General features: G+C 43.3%; 1 protein-coding gene across 7 annotated transcripts in view; it reads right to left on the reverse strand.

Moving 5' to 3' along the window:
• LOC120899593 (rho GTPase-activating protein 17-like) overlaps positions 1-14627 on the reverse strand; it is a 31836-nt gene extending 17209 nt beyond the window's left edge. Inside the window, exons 1-2 of one of the 7 annotated variants that reach the window (XM_040305611.1) lie at positions 14516-14627; positions 11702-11932 (exon numbers count right to left, since the gene is read on the reverse strand). In XM_040305611.1, coding sequence (XP_040161545.1) covers positions 11702-11754 — 53 coding nt within the window. In that variant the 5' untranslated portion in view covers positions 11755-11932; positions 14516-14627. Of the gene's footprint in view, positions 1-11701; positions 11933-12106; positions 13659-14201; positions 14425-14515 lie in introns of those variants that run through there. The other 6 variants (XM_040305613.1, XM_040305615.1, XM_040305610.1 and 3 more) reach the window with 6 other exon arrangements.
• Positions 14628-17911: the final 3284 nt, after the last annotated feature.

The following is a 17911-nucleotide window of genomic DNA, read 5'->3' on the forward strand; positions in this document are numbered from 1 at the left end:
CTTGACTCTGGACGACGACGACCACACGGTCATACACAGGGAGGGTTGGGCTAGGTGCAGTTTGACGCGGAGCGCTCTATTGCTGTTTTTTGTCTTTCAACTGCAACAAATCACAACACCACCGTGACTCGTGAGAACGTCATTAGTTTCGACAGATTTTTTCCTTCCTGCCGGGAGACAAGGGGACACACATGCACGCACACACACAAACACAACATATGTGTGAAAAACGATCACTCGGCACGCTGTCACCGGTGGTAAAAGGAAGCGCGCGGCCACCAATTGTTGTGGATCTCTTTTTTTATTGCTGCAATCAGCTGGAAAGTTGTGTGGTGTAAAAATAACTTGTCTGGACTTTTTTGCTGCTTCTCTTGTTTAGCGATTTTAAAATAGAATTGTGTGAAAAAGGAATTTCAATGTAACAAGCTTTTTGTTTGATTAACTGAGCTCAAAACCCCCACCCAGGAGATTAGTGATGGGTAAAGTTGGCAAAAAACCGGGGTCGACTCCGATCCGACTCCGATTATTTCGGAATCGCGCCCGGAAGGTAGGCCCGCCGCCCAGCATTCTCCAGTGTCGTCCGGAATCATCCAGAGTCGTCCGGAGTCGTTTGGAGTCGTCCGGAGTCGTTTGGAGTCGTTCGGAGTCGTTAGGAGTCATCCGGAATCAATTGGAGTCGGCCTTCGAAACAAAGGCCTGTATACGAAGTGCACGTTTATAGTGAAGGACAAAAAAATACAAAGAAATGAAATGCCTGATCACAAGCCCATTGCACCGGACGGCTTCTGTAGACTCCGATCGACCCCGATTCCGGCCGACTCCAATTGATCTGGACGACTCCGAATGACCCTAACTCCGGACGACTCCAAACGACTTCGAACGACTCCGAACGACTCCGGACGATTCCAAACGACTCAGGACGACGACCGGAGTCGGAATCGGACAAACAAAAGCCGGATTCGGATCGGAGTCGTGACTGCCCCCCCAAGAGTACACCACTACAGCAGATCATATGGAGGCGAAACTGCGGGATAACGCTGACATAATTCAAACCCCATGAAGAAGAATAATGAAGTTAAAGGTGAGGGGTAATGCATTTACATCATTAATTTTTACAACCATTTTGGCACCTACATATTGAAATTGCCTTTGACGGACAAGATAGCATAAAAATTGCACCACCATGTTATGTTTTCAAATTTTAGATGGAAAAAGATAACGTGCGCATAAATGTCTGTATAAAATAAGGCTTTTTACCCACAAATTCAAATCAAAACGCTTCCATTAGCCTGTGGCAATCGAAAACAAAACAAATCCCTATCTGTAAAACGTCAAAACTTCCCATAGAACACAACCCCCCCCCCCCCCCCCCCCGCCACTCCATTATTGATTACAAAACAGCTCATTAGAGGGAAAGAGGCTCCATATTCTGTGTGTCTCAAGTTTCCCGCACGTGCATAGAAGCTGTTGGCGTTTGTTTTTTTGCCTATTTTGTTAAGCTTCAAACTCGGTCAACGAGAAATATCACACAAACCTACTAGGCAAGCAATCACCAGAAGGCATGAATACCACACTTTAGCTAAAATGATGCAAAAAAAACGAAGGTAAACATTTAGCAAGCATAAATTTCACACGAACTGCACAAAACAATAAAAAAAAGAGTGAACCACACGAGAGGAGAGTGAATGAAAACAAAAAAGGCAGAGAGCAAACAACAACAACAACAACAAAATCAGGGCCATTTATATGCACTCGCGGGCCGCAACAATAAAGGGTGTGAATTGGAAAGACAAAACCGCATCCCATACCTCCACCACCCAAAGCAACTCTCCCTCCGCGGATCTATGCATGAAAACCCCACGGGGCATGATGATCGTGCAACTGATCGCAACATACGCGAATGTGTGTGATAGTGTTTGTGAGGTTGCATTCATTCTCTCTGTGGGCGCTGTGGGGAGCTGTGGGGAGCTGTGGGAGCTATCCGATGCAACAGGCTCGTTCTTCTCCCATCGCACCCGTGTGTACCCGGGAAGGAAGTGCGTTATTAAATCGGAACAAGAAAACAAGAAATACTTAGCCGAAAAAAGCACTCCCATTGTGGTGTGGCGTGGTGCAAGCGGGGCGTTACGAACCAGCGCGCAACAAACTAGAAAATAGAACACTTGAAACAGCTCCGATTAGAAAAACGCAAAACCCCCAACTGGATCAAGCGCCGTGCGGGGCATGCTGTTCCGCCGCCGATTACATCAGTGGGTGGGTGGGTCGGTGGCGCGCGCCTCGGCCCCGTTGCCCCGTATATTTGCGAACGAGCAGCATAAGGAAGTGCGCGATCGATCGAATAAAAAAGAAGAAGAAAAAGAGGGGAAGGGAAAAACAGCAACTAACAGTTTGCAGCTGAGCACAATCTTCCTCCAAACTGAACGGCTTTTCATCGCAGCAAGAGCCAATTCCAGGGAGGATGGGGGGGATTTTAAGCGGTGGAATCAAATCGACACCCAACTGAAGACTTTATTCGAAGCGCAGACGCTACACACGCACAGCATTCGCTTCCAAACGAAACGGAACGAAACGCGATCGATGCGGATCGTCCCATCATCACCAACCCAAGGCCCAGTGGGATCGACACGAACAGCTGTTAAGACGGCGAGCAAATAGCACACAAACACACCAGACCCAACAGACACTGGGCAGAGGGAGAACGAAGGGTAAAGCGAAACAAAGCGAACGGGCCCCTGGACATAGAAAATATATAACAACATTGCGAGCGAGTGAGCGATCGAGCGCCGGCGGTTAACAATTCGATTGCAGCACAGTTGCCGTGTGGCTTGCTTTCCGGTTGAGGAAGCGATAATGTTGGTTGTTTTCTTACGCGCCTTTTCCTTCCTCCTGAAACCACTCCCCCCTTTGGAGATACACCGCCCCAAAAAACCCCACCAATCCAATTTGAATCTTGTGCATATCGAAGAAGATCATTGATCTATGAGGAGGTTCGAGTATTTTTTTTACCTCAGTTTATTGGCGAGTTACTTCCGCAAAGGGGGAAAAAAGCAGACGCAACCAACCCCTCCCTTACTAGCGCAATCGAGTCGAACAGTCATGCAATTATTGCTGGACGAGACGAACAGCCACCATCATCATCATCATGTGGTTGTGCTTTTAGAGAGATACAACACTGTTCGTCGAGTTTAACCGATTTGAATTGTGGAATCGATAGCGGCTCGCGGCGCGGCTTTGTTTATTTAGGAATGATATTGGTTTGTGTATTTTCCCAAAAAACTTTCCATTGCGTTTGCTTTCCATCTGCATCTTCTGTTACATAAAATTCATTTACGTCTGCTAGCCGTGAAGATGTATACCCGAGCACACTTTGGCTTGAATGAAAAGTTCATTGAAATTATTAGCATTCAATTTCATATCCCGTTGTGAGGTGTTAGAGAACATGTAAATCTAATTTCATTGCAGCTTTGCACAAAAGTTGTGCTAAAATTAGTCATTCATTTGAGCCGTTTTCCCCCTCGTCCGTCCTAATCCGTCAATCAGACACGGAACGCACACAGCCCGAAGGGTTCACAGTATCATCGATCGAACCCGGATGACATACATGTGTGTGTGTAACACGGCAGGCTAATTTAGCTAATTGAGCAAACATTCAGACTAATGTTTGCCCTACATCAGAGCCCAAATGACCCGTCGACGACGACCGGTGCAAACGCCATGTTCAGTCTCGCCCATCTCTCATGTTTGTCTTTTCCGTGTTGGCACAGTATTGGACCGACCTATAAAACTTGTTCCGTTCCGTATTCGGGGGACCTGCACTGGGTGAGTTGGTCATTTGGTTCTGGTGCTGCTGCTATTGAGGTTTAATGCGTCTGCCAACGGACCGAAATACGTTGGCAAACTGCCAGTAATATAACGCAGACTTCCAACGAGAAAATTCCATTCCAGCTCCAAACAGGGCAAGTTTGCAACGCAAATCGATTGTTTGGGATTCTGGTCATTCTTTGGCCCATTCTCGGTATATTTCATGGAAATTACCACTTACAGCCCCCGACCGGGCAATTTCACATCGACTCTGCATCGCCCTAAAAATAGTCCATAAATCTTGCGCGCAAATGGTTCAGGGGGTTTTTGGCTTTAACAACAGTGGCCCGGAGAACGTAAGCGTGATAATTAAATAAAGCCACAATCGAAATGATTAATGCATCTGCACTGAGCTAATCCACGGGATGAGCAATGGCTAGAAAGCGGGTAAGAGCAAATCACACTTGAAATTACACAAATAGCATTCAAATGCAGCGATTGCAAGCCAGCAAAAGCGAGAAGCAACAATGTGAGATCACTTGGGAAGTGTGTAACATCTGCCAACAGCGTTAGATATTAAAGATCGAATAATTCGCTTTTCCAATGCACAACATTGCTGTTGGGGACTGGTGCTATGAATAAATGTTCATAACCATTCTGCCCCTCCGTTTCACGATTCTGACATGCAGCTTAAATGATGACACGGCCACCGCATTAAATAACTTTATCATATTTTCCAGCACAGCCTATCTCGTAGCCCAAAAACATCACCTTTAATGAGCGTCGCCGGCGCAGTCACCCGAAACCGGTTGACAAATTCACACACTAAAAATAATGAAAACGAAAGTCTCAGCCATACTTCTTTGCTTCCCGGATGGGTCCCGCGCTCTTCAACACACACACACACCCTTCGCAAACCCTTCTACCCCTACACATTCGAGCAGCATTGTGTTGTTCCACCGTTTCTATTTTACAGAACGACCAGACAACACACAAAAGTGCACAAAACCATCATCATCATCATCACCAACAGAGTGGAAGTCGCCTCTTCGTTGACGTCGTCATACCGAGAAGGCTTCCGGTTCGTGACTAATCCTGCTGCTTTGCGCTTCACTTCTCCTTCCTCTCGCTCCTCCACGTGGGTCGGGTCTAAAACTGAAAAGTAAAGGTCTCTGGCCAACCCACACCATCCATCCAGCCAGCCAGCCAGCCAGCCAGCCAGCCAGTGAGCACAGCAAAACGTCAGCGACCTTTTGCGTTTTTGCCATCATTCGCGAACGGCGTACGCCCGGTCGCATAAATGCAAGCGATTTCTACGGCTTACTCATACCCAACCCGCCTGGTCGCTTTTATTTTTCTGTGTGTGTGTAGGGAGTGGAAATTTACAAGATTACCCGATTTTGGGCCACGCAAACGGAACCCAAACCCCGAAACGATCCTCTACTTTAACACTGTCTGTCTGACAGCGTCGTGTGCAAGTAATAGTAATGTGCGTTGATTTAAAATAAATCACTTCAGCTAGACACAGACACGTCGCCGATTCAGCGTACGTAGGGAGGGCTGGCTGGTTGGAAGGTAATTCTTTTCAGTTTTAAAGACCTCCAGCACCGTATGCCGTAACTGGAATGTGTCACACCCGTGCGTCTGCCATCGCAGAGTACGCCCGGGAAAGCTAGACTTTCTGCTGCCGAAAAACGTTGCTGCTACATATATTTGCATTGAACGTGGTAATAGGCCCGATTTTCCATCTTACCCAGCCTGTGTGTCTGTTGCCGGCTCTTTGTTGGGGAGTTGAAGAGTGTTGAAGTTCTAATAATAATACCGCAATGAAATATTATTAGTCTCTGCCATGTGTTCCAGTCGATCATATGGCAGTGTCTAGTACTGAAGAAGCGACCCCGACCGAAACAAGGGGTTTCCTGTTGGCTTTCGAATTTGTCTACTAACTGCAATGCTTCTGCAAATAGAACAGAGCACAACCTACTTGGTACAATCTCGGACGGATCTTAACGAGCATGAAGATGCTAAAAAGGCACTTACTAGCTAAAAAGAGCAGTTTTTTTTTACATAAAAAGAACCCTCAAAAAGGAACATTCTCTTGTAGGCGCTGTTTCTAATGCTTCGACGGATGTAACCGTCCACAACACGCCCGGGACCCACGTCCTTCCGGTTTAAATGAACCTCTCTTCTCCAGCCACCCATGCCGTACAATAATGAAAAGGGTTGTCCAGATCGAAACGCAAACAAAAAAAAAACACGAAAAAAAGATCTCAAGATATTCCACCGGAAGTCTCATTTACATGTTTGCCTTTTTTTCGTGAAATGTGTTCAAAGAAAATTGGAGCACGGAGAACTGATCAAACCCCATAATGCCCTGCGGGATACTCTACTGGCCATTTTCTTGCTCCCTCCCTCCTTTCTTCTTCTCGCCCTCTCGCAAACATGGTAACTCTTTAAGGGCACGTCCCCGGTGATGGGGACGTCCCAATGCAAGGGAGTGAACGAGATTCGACACCAGGCCACCAGTAAATCGAGAAAGTTTTCCGATCCAATTCTTCGCCACCTCATTTCGTCATCCGATTGTCGTTTTAAGCTCCACCAACAAACCCGTGGGGCTTGGTGGTGTGGTCGGCGTTTGGTGTTACCCGGGGAGGGGCAGCCGGTGTGTGAGACGATTTAGTAGAGACCGTCATACCGCCCCTCTCTCCATGTTAATTTTGGAGCTTAAGTGGGAGGGTTTGATTTTTGGGGAGGCGAAAGCTTGAAAAATGCATCATATTAAATGGTACGTTTAATGCTCCATTTGATGGTTTTGTTGGCTAGCGCTGGACCATAAAGAATAATCGCCCGGCGGCGTCAACGGCACCAGCTGGTGGTAACCACCCCGCGATAAATGGGTTCCATTCAATTTTCTGCGCTACACAAACCATCCCTATCGAACGGCTTTCAGGGCCATATCCCACTCTCTTAACCGGTCACCTCTTTGGCAAACAGCTACACTTAAGCACCTATACAACTACAAGCACACACATACATACAACCGCCGTTAGGGAAGGGCGCGGTCACAGGCGCGGTCACAGGGACAGCGGTCACAGGGACGGCGTTTGAGTCATGGTCGCTTATCAGACACACTCCACAACGGCCATGTAGAGCTGATAAGATTTCCATCTGCGCACATCGTAACACCACACCGACGGAGACATGACTTGGATCGATTCCTGAACCCGTTATCAGGCAACACACAACAGTGAGCTCGTTGTACCTTTATGCTCTCAGAACAAGGTAAAAAAGTGTTCATTTGCGAGATTCTTCTTTCGGACAAGCATAAGAAAAACGGTATGGCTTCGTTTCATTGTTGAGGGAAAGCAAAAAAATGACAAATTAATCTTATTTTAATAATTTGGAACGATCAACCACAACGATCTTAGAGGTTGTGTCTGTTTAATTAGCCAATAAGAGTAGCAAAAGCGAGAAATGGACAAGACGGACCAAGACCTTGAAGATAATTCAATCGCTTCGAAGCTTCTTAAAATTGTGGTCATGCAAAGAGCTTAATGCGGTAAGCTCTTTGTATGACCACACTTTACAACCGAATGTTAGATAAGTTGGAGTCTGCAATGTATTCCATTTTGTTTGTCTAAGTTTAAAATAATATTGGAGTAGTAATCAACTTATTCCAATTCGTTCAACTGTATTGTTAGTGCTTCCCAGCTGTTGTTTTAGCTTTTTGAAATATGAATAAGAATGATTAGTTTATGTTCATTTACATAAAATTTCTATTTGTATACCATTTTCTTCTTATAGTGTTATATAAGGTTTGCCATTGTATGAAATGAAAAACAAATGTAATTTTTTTGGTTTAGAATTTTTCATCCATTTTGAATCTAAAACTATCAGAAAATTTAAGAAACTTTTTACCAAATATTTCATTTTTTACTGCATGTTTCCACAATCTACTACATTCTTAATCATAAATACTGATAAGACCATCAAAACAAGCTCAAAAATGTACTTTATTATTGTATAAAAAGACAGGGTTAATCAATAATCAATACATTATTCTTAGAAATCAATAAATGAAAGATTACAAGGAAAAATGAATATTTTTAGATTTAAATGTCATACGTTTCGTACGTTAATAACATCATAAATGATACATTTAATCTAATCGCTTTATTTTTTTTTTCAAAGATCTTGGGGCACAATGATTAGATGTTGTGTTGCACAAAAGCAATTTGGATAAACGAAACCGGGGGACCTTAAAAAATAAAACCATAAAATATGTGTGGGTTGTTTGCCATGTATTGCACCACTCCGAAGTGATATCATCTGCTTACGATGCCTTAACCTAGATACTGGCCGACTCGTCTATACATTCCACATGTTTAAGCTGATGTTTTTGACATGTTGAATGAATCTTTTAAACCAATTAGATCAATATTTTAACGGACGAGGGTTTGCAAGTCTAACAAAGACTAATATATAGATTCATTAGAATCCTAACTCTCTATCTATTCATAGTAAGAAAGAAGATCATATACTGTTTACTTTCATTGCACCACCAAACCAATTTGCAGCGAAAATTTGACTCTCATTCGCTTCTCTGCATTACATGCCCGATAAATGTGTTTGCATGCCAACCACAACCTATTACGATAGATTACGCTTGTTAACGCATCTTCCATCAATGTATGTGTGCATGTGTTTGTCCCGAAGTATCACACAACCCCCGAGAGCTCGCATCAAAGTCCAGGAGGTACTACTTCGATCCGATTGCTGCCCATCTCCCGAAGCGAGAGACAACCAGATTCGCCTGTCAGTGCAACATAACCGGCTTGCGCGGCAACCCGTTGTCGTGTCCGTCGGTCGTTGTGGGCAGCAACAGGTTACACACACACATTGGGTTGCGGCGACTGGCCAGTGCTAGATTTCCCACAAATGATTTGCAAACGGGATGAGAAGAGGGTGCCGGTCGATGCTGCACGCATATTATCACATAACCACAATCAACGGCAGCGTCCCATCACCGATGTCTCCGATGTGAGACGAAGTTGAAGTAGCAGCTGTGTGAGGTAATCAAAACAAATATGGCCACAAACGTCTTCCACTCGCACGGGCACCACCTTCTCTCCTCTACTCGCTCTAGAGGCAGTAAAAGTTTCGGCGAGCTGAGCGTGAAAACGAAGAAATCATACACCCCGCGTGCAACGCTGTCAGCGACGTCTCTCCCCTTCCGTAGGGCAATAAAACGTTTCGTTCCAGTCGCCGGGCGCGCCGCGGCCGTTTGGGAAGGCAGGGTCACCTCGTTTAGTGATTGTTTTATGATACGCAAACGGATAGTAACTGCGTGCCTGATTGAGTGGGGGGGAGGGGGTCAACCATCATCATGCTGGTCTGCTTTGGTCAATACACGGTCCCTTTTTTCCTCTCCGCCAAAAACGAGCCGTAAACGATGGCCGTGAAAAGTTCAATACTCGTTGGTTCCGCTTTTCCCACCGCTCTTCTTCCTCGCATATGAACCATGATGATGATGATGATGATGATGATGCATGAAGTGATAAATTTTTCATACCCTCCTAATTCAGAAGTAACACAAAACACTGCTCTTGTCGCTTCGAGCCGGCTGCAGAAACGATTGAGCGCAAACCCAAATTGATTGAGGCAGCCACTCTTCTTGCGCTTACCGCCACAAGTGGATAAACGCCCTCATTTGCATTTTTGAACGGTCAATCGAGGTGGAAGAGGGCTCTCTTTCCGGTCCAGGGAAAGAAAGCATCGAAAAAAGGAGAAAGAAAATTCCCAACCACGGAGGAAATCACGGCGGCTCGGGAGAAAGAAGGTTGAGATGTGTGGGGCTTGCGGATATTTTGCCAAATTGTGATTCAAATGAGGTAAAAGCCGTTTAATATGCGAACGGTACGAAAATGTAATACACCAAACAACAGACCCACTCGAAGGGGGCAGGGGGCTCTGCTTTGGGTGCGCCATTCCCTTACCCAGATCTTGTGTTGTTTAGGGTGCCAAAAAGCTTGTTTCGCGCAACGTGGAGTGTTCGCATAATCCGTTCGCCGTCCGCATAATGATTGCCAATTGACATGTTTTCGTGCAGTGTAAGTCGAGATGGATACAGGATTTATCTTCTCTGCACGATGTAGAAATACTACTACTACTGTACTACTAGTAAAAATACTTCCGAGCTACATCGATCAGGTTTAATGTTACGATCAGATATATAGGTATAAGATAGTAGGTGACCGCTAACTGGATGTGTTTTAACTGGAGTGCTTTTTTAACTGGAGTTTCACTAACTGGAGTGATTCTCAGTTAACAAACACTTAAACATCCGGAATCTCTTGAAGAGAAAATTTTTGCAAATGTGCATTTTTCACACAAATTTAGGGTCTTTTGCCTACGTTTGCTATTAATTTATGCCATCACATGAATTACTATACTTTATATAAACATAAATGAAAAAAAATTTGGTATGTTTATTCCAGTCAACGCCAATCATAACAATCGATCCATAGAAATGTCACTCCAATTAGCGAACGTTGTTCGTTAACTGGCGCTTGTTCACCTCTCAGTCATCTACTGTACGATGAATTTCCGAAAAAACTGCTACCGGGATTGGTTTATTTACCACCATGCTGGCGGAATAAGTTGCAGGATCGGAGTAGGTACCATATAGGTTCCTGGACCGGAACAGATTCGTGATCCATTCCATGACTGGGCTAGATCTAGCTATATTTTTTTACCAGAATAAAAAAGGGAGTACTTTGAGGACCAATTTGAGTTTAGAAGAAGTTCCAGGAATGGTTGAAGTACGGTATCAATACCAGAAATCAATTCAACGCGGTAATTTATTTATTTATTATAAAGTATCGAGCCTCCATGGCCTACATACGCAATTAAAACTAATGTCTTATAAACTATGTGTTCCTAAAATTAGACATAATGCATTCTCGTATGACACTAGAACATTTTGGTATACTAAAGGACAGGACATTTGAAAATAAATTAAAATTCTTGGACATCAATAGCAACGGATCCCTAGCACAGAAAAGACGATAACGAAAATCAGTTATTAAAAATTGTCGAGTTCTTAAAGGTCTAGAAGGGACATAAAAATTTACTTGACTTAGCAATAGATGTGCATCGATTCTTCCAGTTAATAGTTTAAAAATAAAAATTCCTTGGGCAACCATTCTTCTCTTTTCCAAAGTTTCAAGCCCTAACAACTGACACCTCGTATGATAAGTTATGTCTCCACGGAAGCCGCTTAATAGCTACCCGGGTAAATTTTCGCTGGATCCTCTCAAGCCTCTCAATTCTAGTTACTTGCTCCGGAAACCAAGCAACTGAAGCGTACTCAATCAAAGGACGAACAAGGCAACAGTAAAGTGATTTTAAACAGAGAGGGTCATGAAACATTTTGCTACTTCTAATTATTTGTCCAAGAGTCCTGTTGGCCCTAGCAATTACGTCGTCAAATTGTTTGTCTAAATAAAGTTTAGTGTCTAATATAATGCCTAAGTCCCTAACAGGTAAAAACCTTACTTGCTTAGTTCCAGAATCGATATAAATTGAAGACACATTACTGAACTAGTATCAGCTCAGAAACATTTCCAATATCACTTCATGATCAGTTATAGGACCGGTTTAGATTCTGGATAATTTCTAGGGCAGATATAAATTTGAGAACAATTTCGGAATCGGTGTAAGAGTTCAGGATCAGTTCCAGTTTCGTTATGAGTTCAGACTAAGTCACATGACCTTTAACACGGTTTAGGAGCGGGTTTTCACATCCAGAATCAGTATCTCTTGATATGCCCCGATAGCAATTAAGTGCACAGGACATGACAAAACGCTTTTCTATCACAGCCTTAAATCCAATACTTACCGGGATAGGTTCGATTTGAGTTCCTCTTTGAACTTTTCCAGCTGCCGCTTCATGTTTCTATTCACTCAGGTGCACACGTTCCCAGGAATTGCGACCGTCACTAGATGCATTTAATCTGCTTCTGCCCGCTTATTATTTGCACAACACACTATTTAGCACTGGTTAAAAAAAAAACAATCCGACCTTATTAATTATTGCTTCGTCCTGGCATTCACGCTTTCCTACTACTGCCTGCAACAACAAAAGAGGGAGCAAACACAGACACGTGTTACAATTACAACAATTTTAAGGATTTTGGTGTTTAACGTAGCAGCCTATGGCGCAGACGTAATCTGGTTGAGCAGAACGTAACCCGGAACCGGACCCGTCTGTAATCTCGCGTCTTGAGTGGAGCTGCGCACTTACAACGTAATGGACACCACACCACCAACACTCAAACCGCACCAAAACCACACCCTATGCACCACACTGCGACCGAGGACGACGGCAAGGTTGATAATTCCCAAACCAGGAACCGGACAACAACAACACGCTGGTTGGTGTCTCTCTGCCACGAAGCAGGCCGCGGGCGTGAATCACACGGGCTGTGATGAGAGAGCGACACGGAAAATTGCACGAACACACTACCCGTGCGCACAACCGCACACTCATACACTGCTGGAAGTTTGGAGAAGCGCCTGCACACAGTGCAGACCGGGATTCGGAGGGGGTTCGGTGGTTGTTATCTGTTTGGGTGGGCCGCTGTGTATTTTTTTCCTTTCTTTTAGTTACCATTCCTATTAGGCATTGCGATTGATAAAAATAAAGCTTCAAATTCCGCTCCCTCTTGCTGCCATTTTGTGGGCAGTATCGCGCAGACCACAGCCACGGGACAGAGATAAATAAAACTGACAGCCCCAGCGAAGTGGTGAGGGCAGATGTCAGATAAGAAATCAATATAAGAAAATTCCCCCCTCGTCCAGGCACGATAAGTAGGAGCTTGAAATTGATCCCCCCGTCCCCGGGTACTCCCGTAATGTGACACAAGAAATAGAAAGGGGCGAAGAAAAAACCAAAATTCATTTCTAGTAGGCCATATTCCGCCAACACACGCAGGCGATATCGCGCGGTTGTGTGTGCTTCCCCCAAAAAAGTATGAGATCATCGAACGGTGTGTGCCCCAAAACAACACTCACGGTGTGGCCGCACCAACATCCACCTTCCACCCCCTCACAAACACATACAGACACATACACACACAAACATTTACACTACGCGCTGTGATGACGCGTTCTCGCGCAGCCGCTGGTTGCAGCTCTCTTTCACGCACGATTCATCCCGTTTCTACTTCCATCCATTTTTATCACGCACGGCGGCGGCGAACGCCCTTCACATCTCTGACCGTGCGTGTGTCTGTGTGTGTGTGGGTATGTGTGTAGTATATTGACACTGCTATACGTTACACGCCCTTGAAAATCGATATCGGGTCGGCCCTTGTTCATTTGTGTGTATGTAAACATAGCACAGCACTCCGTCGTGTGTTCGTGCAAAGGTTAAAGCAAGAGAGAGAGAGAGAGAGAGAGAGAGAGAGAGAGAGAGAGAGAGAGAGAGAGAGAGAGCATTCCTTCGCACACGCACACACGAGCGTGAAGCGCCAGAAGATCATCACAGACTGTGTGTTGTTGTTGTTGCTGACGGTGATGAAGATGAAACCCGCACTTGAAGGTTGCTTTGGTCCAGGATCTTAGCAATCGTCGCCATTGCTAAACGAATGTGCAACACAGACACACGCACACACACAACACGCACAGCAAAGTTGCAACCGACAGACGAGAACACGTTCCAATACACAGGCACACACACACATCTATTCGTGCAACGGGAGGGCGACAGAATCGGCACGAAAATACAAGCGCTGATATATAATTTAATTATTAGCGTTGGTACATATTTTCGTGGCTGCGTCCACCGAAAATAGAACGCTCACAGTACAGAACTAACCCTAGCCAACTAGAGTCTCCCTTACCGCACTGTCCCTACCGATCGTCACTGAAACCACGACACACTGCACTGTGTGTCATCTTTTCAACCAAAACACACCAATACACGAGATGGGCGCTGCGGGAACAGAACATTCAACAGAAACATGCCCCTCCAGACTCGTCCGTTCCAGGCAATATGCCCCCCGCCCTCTGGCACACCTTCTGGAACATGCGCGGCACGGGATGACGGCACACACAGCAAGCACCACCTCTCATACCCCGCATTACATTCTCACACACACACACACAATTCGATGTTTGGTGCAAATCTCGCGCTTTGCACTTTGGCAATTCTTTTTGTTCACTTTCGGCCGCACTGGATCGGATTTCCAGCACAGCTACTCTGCGGGCCAGCACACAGAAAACGGCTCCCCTCTACCCCGGATTGCGCACAACTCGCCCGCACAGCCCATACACGCTGGGCAAATTCCACCACCGAAAAAATGTGCAAACGGTACAGTCAACGCGCGGACATTTACCATTTAGAATAACATTTTACAGTTGAGCGCAAGTGGCTGCAGTACATTCACACACACACACACACACGCTTACAGAGGTACAACGATTAGACTTTTCGCTTCACGGCACACGCGAAAACACTCACCCTACACACAACCGTACGCAACAACGAACAGGAAAACAATAAAGGAAGGTTTTGCCCGTGTTTATGAATGATGACTTCCAGCCACTGACGTTTTGCTTCACGGTCAAGCGATGTGTGTATGTGTGTGTATGTGTGTGTACATATGTCTATTTTGTAAGATTCTTATAACTAATGCATGGAAATACATACCATACATGCTTGCTTTACCCAGGAGCATTTAATAACAATTATTACAATGCTTCGTGACAAAAGAAAAGCATAATTCTGAGAATATTCTGTTTCGGAACGCCATCTGCCATAACGCAACTGGATAGCTGTCAAAACTACAGTAGGTTACAGATAAAATAACGCCGACTGCAGGTTCCTGCTTTTTTAGCTGTGATGTTCAACATACATCGGAACCGTAAGCACAATATGAGCTATCAAATCACTCAAAAATTAGCTACACTCCCAAAAGATATGCTTCTAACGACATTAAACCATCAGCGCGAAATGAAGAAATGCAACTGATGTAATTTATTTTTCCATCGCTTCCTTACATTATTCTTAGTGTTGTTTGTTACGTACTGTAAAAGAGCTGTCAAATCATCGTCGTGAGAGCAGAAGGACGCGGCTACACATGCTATAAAACCCAATGGACGATTTAGCCAACCATCTAGTTAAGCCATTAACCCTGTTACTGGCAACCAAAAATAACCATTAACCGTTGTCTCAACGATCAAATTTAGCAAATTTCCCAAAGGCCAACGGTGAAATTCAAATTCAAATTTAAATGATTTTCTTCGACGAGCAATTCTTGGAATCCACACAACTGACATTTTCTACTTTATTATGAACATTAATTTTAAAAGATAAGATTTTGATTTTAAAACGTAGCATTTTTCAAGTGCCAGGCAAACAAAAGTACATCAGCGCAATAAGTAACAAACGAGGATAGCGATCCTTGAAACCCCAAGTGCCACAAATCCGCAAAACGTCTACTAAACGGGTTCTAAACAACTCAAGCTCTCTACCTATACGGATTATAGAAAGACTTCGTTTAGCAGCAAAAAGTTGGTGGCGCCATCTGTTTGTGAGATACCCAACCAGTGGAGCGCTTTCCTCGCTTTGAGTGCTTTCTCCTTCCCTCTGTACTGTTGTATGGTTTCGCATTGAAGTAATGCATCGCTAGAACTAGAACGGCGATACGATTGTTTAAATATACGACCGTTCTTATAGATTTATACTCGGAAAGTTAGAAGGCTATATAGGTCATGATTAGATGAAGTTTGTCGACATTGGAACACATTGCAAGAAAAGGACAGCTATATAATGATGAGTTATAATGAGCCACCTGTTGAGCAAACCAGTGAGCTTCCTTTTTTTTCTATGGTTATTTGATTTTCTAGTCGTTTAAGCTTAATCTGTGGCGCTTGGGAACCTCAAACTATTTTTTTCATAATCGTTAAACTATGAAAATCATCAAATAATCGCAATATGAATCAAAAAAGCGTTTGACAGCTCGTTCGATAAAATTGCATGCGACGAAGCACAGACAGGGCCCTTAAGAAAATAAGACTAATATCCGTACCTTTGTACCAAATTTGAAATTTTAATTTTCAATACAACAAAAGTTGTTGAAGTTTTAGTTTGAAAAAGTATAACTTCCCATACAAAAAGTATGGGATACCCGGTATGCCGGTCGTAGATATACGGGGTACAAAAAGAAAATATTTTGATAAACATACTTAGGAATTTTGGAAAAAAATTCATCGTGTGTCCTTATAAAAATTAAATTTCCTAAAGATACAGGAAATAATTAAGTAACTACCATTTTTCAATAAAAAGTTACGTCTATTTGAAAATTAAAATCATACCCAGGGACCCGGTCGTAGAGTTAAAGGTTAATACCACATTTGAACGAAAAATCCGTTTCGTTAATGTAATAACATGCTTGGAATTACGGAGCGAAATTCTAAGTAAAATATAGCTTTCTATTTAAATTGTTAGTTTTTTGCCAAAGGAATTGTTTAAAAAAACACGTACAGATCAGCTGTATGTGTTTCTTTCTAAAAAAAACACCATTTTACACCTTGACAGTAGACTTCTCCTTCGTGACAGAATCTACATTGGTCAAGACCACCTAAGCGCTACAGATTAAGCTTAAACGATTGGAAAATCGAATATCCATAGAAATAAAAGAAAGCTTCATAGCTTCATTGGTTTGCTCAAAAGATGATGAATTACAGCTTATTATTATATTGCTGTCATTTTCTGTTTCGCCTCGCTTCATCTAATCATGGCCTACATCCCAAGCGCCACAGATTAAGCTTAAACGACTGGAAAATTGAATATCCATAGAAACAAAATGAAAGCTCCCCAGCTTCATTGGTTTGAACAATAGATGGCGTATTATAACTCATCATTATATTGCTATCCTTTTCTTGCAATGTGTTTCGACATGCTTCATCTAATCATGACCTATATAGCCTTCTAACTTTGCGAGCAAAAATCTGTAAGATTGGCCGTGTGGTCAGATACACGGGTATCAACACCAACGAGCATTACTCAAATCTCACTTGCTTCAGTGCTGGTGGTTTCCGTTGGAGTTTAGTATTTAAACAATCGTATCGCCGTTCTAGTTCTAGCGATGCATTACTTCAATGCGCAACCATACAACAGTACAGAGGAAATGAGAAAGCTCTCCTCCAAGCGATGAAGCTCAACTGGTTGGGGTATCCCACCAACAGAGAGCGCCACCAGCTTTTTTGCTATTTTTAGAATGCATGAGTCGTTTGCCTGCTAAACGAAGTCTTTCTATATTCCGTTTAGGTAGAGAACTTGAGTCGTTTAGAAGCCGTTTAATGGTCGTTTAGTGGATTTGTGGCACTTGGGTATTTTGTTTTTTTCAACACTTTATTCAACAAGTGAATGATAAAAAATAAACTCTGAGCTGTTAATAGGCAATTTTTTGACGCTAAACAATGTCAAAGCGAAATGTTGCCAACAACATTCATAGACCACCTCAGCGATATGTTGCCGAGTAAAAATGTTGCACGCAACAACATTAGACCGCTGTCTAAGAAAATAAGACTAATATCCGTACCTTTGTACCAAATTTGAAATTTTAATTTTCAATACAACAAAAGTTGTTGAAGTTTTAGTTTGAAAAAGTATAACTTCCCATACAAAAAGTATGGGATACCCGGTATGCCGGTCGTAGATATACGGGGTATCAAAAAGAAATATTTTGATAAACATATTTAGGAATTTTGGAATAAAAATCATCGTGTGTCCTTATAAAAATTAAATTTCCTAAAGATACAGGAAATAATTAAGTAACTACCATTTTTCAATAAAAAGTTACGTCTATTTGAAAATTAAAATCATACCCAGGGACCCGGTCGTAGAGTTAAAGGTTAATACCACATTTGAACGAAAAATCCGTTTCGTTAATGTAATAACACGCTTGGAATTTCGAAGCGGAATTCTAAGTAAAATATATCTTTCTATTTAAAATGTTAGTTTTTTGCCGAAGGAATTGTTTTAAAAAACACGTACAGATCAGCTGTAGGGGAAGGTAGGTAAAGACGGACACTGCGGGTA

The sequence above is a fragment of the Anopheles arabiensis genome, chromosome 3 (genome assembly GCF_016920715.1).
Source record: "Anopheles arabiensis isolate DONGOLA chromosome 3, AaraD3, whole genome shotgun sequence".
In the NCBI taxonomy this organism is placed as follows: domain Eukaryota; kingdom Metazoa; phylum Arthropoda; class Insecta; order Diptera; family Culicidae; genus Anopheles; species Anopheles arabiensis.